General features: G+C 38.0%; 1 protein-coding gene across 1 annotated transcript; it reads right to left on the reverse strand.

Annotated features, from left to right (window-relative positions):
* On the reverse strand, window positions 847-2656 carry LOC109845522 (putative pentatricopeptide repeat-containing protein At1g09680). Its single transcript, XM_020414775.1, is given in 4 exon segments — window positions 847-957; window positions 1076-2183; window positions 2185-2623; window positions 2626-2656. Coding segments are annotated over 3 exon segments (1440 nt in total). The 3' UTR covers window positions 847-957; window positions 1076-1213.

Here is a 5788-nt window from a genome sequence, read left to right on the forward strand (position 1 = left end):
TTTCGGTTGCTTCTGAGAGTACCCTCGGTGTGAGTTGCACAATTCTTCACCAATAGGCGTAGTGCTCTTAAGCCTGACAATGTAGAGGCAGTTTGCACAAATGATTGATAATAAGGTACCTAAGATAAATAATTTATACATTCTCTTTTAATATTTTCCTAGTATTATTGCATCCTTATTCATCTTATGCTTTTGTAAATTAACTGATTATTTCTTTCTTGTTAATGACATGAAATGAAACTGAAATTGGGTGCACTCATTGACTGAATCATGAAATGTTATGTTGGAGAATCTAGCACAACTATGGATCTCTTATGCTCTTATGTTTATTTTTTAATTTTTTAATGCATTTACATTTGTAAGAAGCGAGATATACTTGGCTCCTAGTTTTATCACCCCTTGCAAGTAACTTTAAGAGGACGTCTAGAGTACTTTCATTAAGGTTGTAGTTACTAGATAGTTGAAAATATGTATATAACCTCCATAGCATGTTGTGGGAAATGTCTTTTGGTGAAGATATCCACAAAACTAGCATCTTCACTGACATAGCATAGAAGTAGATGCCATGTCAGGAGAAAATTAAGATCGAAAATCATGTATTCTTGAATATTTATCTCAAAGAAACCCTCATATTCATAAGCAACTGATAGAAAAAAAAGCTACTAACTGAAACAGCTCACTATGTTTAGTCATCCATAAAGGGTCAAGGAGTATAAATGGCACTTACATGGAATCACGGCCATAGCATATGGTGGCTAAACGGGTAGACTGGTGAGAGGCATCTCCTTATGTGATACTATAAACAAAAATTTCACCTCGATCAAGTTCAGCATAGAATAGTCAATATGTTAGAACTTAGAAGCAAAGATGATAGTCCATGAGAAGTGGATCTGTATCTCTCAAAAGTACACCTGATCTAACTTCAGCAACTCTCAATTCTTTTCAGCTTTGGTAAACCTACAAGGTAATATACAAACGGCAAATTTAATGAACGAATAGTTGACTTAAATAATCTTGAACGAAATTAAAGGCACTTATGTCTGCTCTTGATCATGAATCCAAATGAACTGCATACATCTTGTACTGCGAACAGGTTTCCTGTGATGTGCTATCTATATGAAACTTTTGGTTGCATCTCCACCTGAGGAGCCTTATTCTTGTATGGCCTTGAAAACCCACAAGTCCAGAAAACAAACATATTATATGTAATGTGTTATGAACTTTGTCGTTTCTTAGGACTTTTAACAAATTCATTAACAAGTGAAGTGTAAGTCGCAAAATCTGAGACCATTCCCTTTTCACCCTTTAGTTCCTCCTTGTCAACTCCTCCATGCTTACAATGCCCATCCAAAAGAATATTGTAAGTAATGTCATCTGGAACAACGCCAACATTAATCATAGCATTTAACAGCATGTTGGCATTCTTCATCTGACCAAGCTTGCAAAGCCCATTCATAATCACATTATATGTCACAACCCCCGGAGATCTACCATCAGTCTGCATCTTCTTCAACATTTTAAAACCATTTTTAACATCCCCTTTCCTACAAAATGCATCAATGATCATAGTATAAGTCATCTCATCAGGGATCAACCCAGCTCTCTCCATCTCGTACAAAGTCCTCTCTGCATCAATCACTTGCCCTTCTCTACTCAATCCTGATATAAGTGCAGTATAAGCCACATCATCTAACTCAACCGCCTCAGCCATCATCTTCCTTTTAATCTTGACTGCGATCTCCAAATCCCCCTCCTTACAACACCCATCAATTAGAGTAGTATAAGTGACTTTATCAGGCTTCAGACCTCTCCGCCTCATTTCCTCCACAAGCCTATTAGCCTCCCTCAGATCTCTAACCTTGCAAAGACCATTCACAATAGCATTAAACACAATCAGATCAGGCTCGACCCCTCGCCTCAACATCTCCCTATAAACCTCCATTCCAATCTCAACCTTCCCATCTTTACAATACCCATCGATCAAAATCGTAAAGGTCACCTTGTTCGGCAACAGTCCTCTTACCAACATTTCAGCAAACACCTTGAGTGCATTCTCCAACCTCCCAACCCTACATAACCCCTTAATCAAAAGGGTACAAGTAAACACATCAGGACAAACTCCACTCCCCACCATCTCCCTCTTCATACCAAACGCCGCACGCAAATCCCCAATTCTACAGATCACAGGTGTTAAAACTAACCACACTCGGGCCCCAACCCAGCACGCGAAATCCATCAAAAACGCCCCGCCTCCTCACCTTCCCTTCCTTCACAAAGCCATGCATGATCCTATTGAAAACAAGCACATCAGGAGCAAACCCAGCATCAAGAAACCCCGAATAGAACGCCCACGCGCCTTCCATCGAGCCATTACCCGAATTCATCAATGCATCGAGAATAACCGAACAAACATGCTTGAAAGGGAGGAGGGGGATGCGGTGGGCCCGGGCTAGGCGGAAGCACTGGATGGCGTCGGGGATGTCGGATTCGGCGTTAGGCCTGGAGAGGGAGGAGAAGAGGGGAGGGTGGGGGAGGGAGAGAGGAGAGGGCGGTGGAGAAGAGGCGGCGGAGGAGTTGATGCCCTTGCGCGAGACGAGGAGGCGGAGGAGGGGAGCGAGCAGGAGGGGAGGCGGTGGAGGAGGAGGAGGTGGGACATGGAGAGGTAGGAGAGAGGGGTGTGGCGGAAGCGGGGGAGGAGGGAGGGGAGGGAGTGGAAGAAGGAGGAGGAGAGGAGAGGGGGGAGGGAGAGAGGGAGAGGGAGAGGACGGAGGTGAGGAGGGAAGGGTGAGGGAGGGGAGGTAGGGCTTGAGGGAGGTGGAGAGTGGGGTCCGAGTTGGGGATGTTCTTGATGGCATTGGAGATGGCGAGGAGGAGGGGGTCTGATGTGGATGGAAGTGGGGGTGGAGGAGAGTACCAAGGAGATGAGGAGCAGCAGAATTTTAGGTAAGAGGGGCCTGGGAGGGAATGACTTTGGCGCTTTGGCAGAGATCGCATGGTTTGGATATGAAGTGTCCGAGCGACGAGGAGGGTTTCTGATGCTGCTTTCGCAGGTGAGGCTTGTGAGTTGTGTTGTTTAGAAATTGAGTGCTCTTAAGGGTCTGTGCGATTCATCCGGTTGTCCCTTAACTTGTAGGGCTGAAAGGATTCAAGTGTAGCTCTTTGAGGTCTTGGGTTCAATTTCAGAGTAGGTTATCGAAAAAAAAATCTAAATTTTTTTTTTGTTTAGTACACTATGATTATAAGAAGGAAAACAAAAGAGGAAATTGTTATGAAACTATTAAATGAATGTCCGTAATGTACTTCAATTAAGGTATTCACGTTTACCATCTTTGCAAGAGATTAAAAACTAAATATCTTACAGTGAAAGATCAACTAAATATCTTAAGTGAAAGATCTACTTGTTCTTCGGAAAAGTTTAAAGGAAAGGTAAGACCATTAAGAAACTGTAATACTTCCAAAAGCTCGTTATGATTGGATGCATTCAAGGCTACAAGATCTTAAGGTTGGGAGTGAATATAACTCCACACTGCTTAAAATTACCTTTCAATTAAAGTTGTGCGGATGAGGATATGCTAAAGAAAATATTCTCTACTTCTCATGCCTCAAATGTGCTCCTACAGTAACAATATTGAGAGAAAAGTTTCAAGAAATACTCTAAATTAATTTCATCACTTCTTGTCGCTAAGCAAAACATTAAGCTATTAATGAAAGACCATGAAGCTCGTCCAGTTGGCTCTGCTCCCCTCCCTAAAGTGAATCCAATAATATTTAATAATAATGGGCTTGGATGAGGTCATAGTCATGATCGTGGATGCGCCCGAGATTTGAATAAGTATTGTGACCGTAGTGGTAATAATAACAACTCTTCCAATCACAAGAACAAATCTTAGCACCAGAAGTGGATAATATTAAAGAGAATGGTAAAAGCGAACAAAATAAGCATTCAATGAGTTAGAAAATATATGTTATTGTTGCAGCATGAAAGACATTGGTAACATACTTGTCGTACACCAAGATAGTTTGTTGAGCTATATCAATCAACACAAAAGAAAAAAAAAGAAAAGATGTAGAGGAAAATTTTGCCTAGCCAAATGAAGATTCTCACCACGATGATCTTGCTAGTATAACACATTTGGATGTGGCTAATTTCTTCAAAAACCCTAAAGATAGAATTAATCACTTAATTGGTGAAGGGAATGTCTAGAATAACTAAAGTTATCCTCTAGTTTTTGTACTTACTATATGATTTCATATGAGTTTAATATGAAACTTTAAATATGTTAACATCCTATGTTCATTGACGATATTTCTTAAAAAATATTTTACCTTCGTTTCATGAAGAAAAATATGGATATTTCTAAGTCTTTAATTGGATTCAAGACCAATCATGAAGATATGTGTCTTATAGATAGTGCAACAATGCATGCCATACTTAAAGATAAGATATATTTTTCTCATTTGATAATGGGAGAGGTGAATGTTAATACAATATCCGGAGGTACAAAACTAATTGAAGGCTCTGGAAGAACTATTTTACTATTCCCTAAAGGGAAAAGTTTATTACATATAACAATTTTTATTCTCTAGCAAGTCTCAAAAATATTTATTAACCTTTAAAAATATTCACTGAAATGGATATCATATTGACACAATAAATGAATATAATTGTTGGCCTCTTTGTTTTGATGATGTTTAACAAACAATTTACCACTAATGTTGTTTATCTAGTATTTGTGATGTTTAACAAACAATTTACCACTAATGTTGTTTATCTAGTATTTGTGTTTTCTTATTTATTGTAGACAAACAACAAGTTGGAGGATGGATGGAATTGTTGTTTATCTAGTATTTGTGTTTTCTTATTTATTGTAGACAAACAACAAGTTGGAGGATGGATGGAATCGAGCATTAACGATCAAATCCAATGGAGGTTGGCGGAATAGTGGAGTGAAGCCTTGCAATTCAAGTTAAAGATTCAAGTTCAAGCTTCATCCGCAAAGTGTACCAAGTCAAGCATATTGAAGATCAAGATTGCTTGGGTAACTTAGTTTAGGTTCTATATTATGTGTGTTAGTACTTTAACCTCAATCATATACACACATACACGTTTTGGTTTTGTATATATATATAGTTATATATATACATATATGTTTTTGTTTGATAGTTTTCAAGTTTTAATATGAAATAATTGAATATAATTAGAAAATATATTTTTGTTTCATACTTACATGCATATATATGATTTCATCAATATCAATTTTATTTAGTTCAATGAAATCATATTTACTTTTGAAATGTTTGCAAAATATGAAATTTTGTGAAAATATTGTATTCTCAGTTTTTGTACTTAAAAATAATCATATAAATATTTTATTAAGTCTACAAAATCATTTTGTAAAGTTTCAAAACATGGTTTAGCCAAAATGTCAAAATGCATATGTTTCCATTTTCATGTTTTGGACATATTTGCAAAATGGTGATATTTTACATTTGGGAGGTTCTTATTGAAAACCAGTTTTTGTAGCATATTTATTATCATGCCTATAATCATTTTCCAAAGTTTTATAATTTTTAGAATTTATTTGATATTTTTAAACAGGGTTTTAAAATCATAAAAACTGTTTCAAACATGGAAATTTTATATATCTGTTCGCGGTCGACCGCCTTGAGTCCAGAGACTCAGAATGTTTATTTTGGCTCGTGGTCGACCATGGTGGTCGACCGGATTAAGTCCAGAGAGTTTTGCGATCGACCGCCACGGTCGACCGTCTTGAGTCCAGAGACTCAG

Source organism: Asparagus officinalis, chromosome 6 (assembly GCF_001876935.1).
Source record: "Asparagus officinalis chromosome 6, Aspof.V1, whole genome shotgun sequence".
NCBI classification, from domain to species: Eukaryota; Viridiplantae; Streptophyta; class Magnoliopsida; order Asparagales; family Asparagaceae; genus Asparagus; species Asparagus officinalis.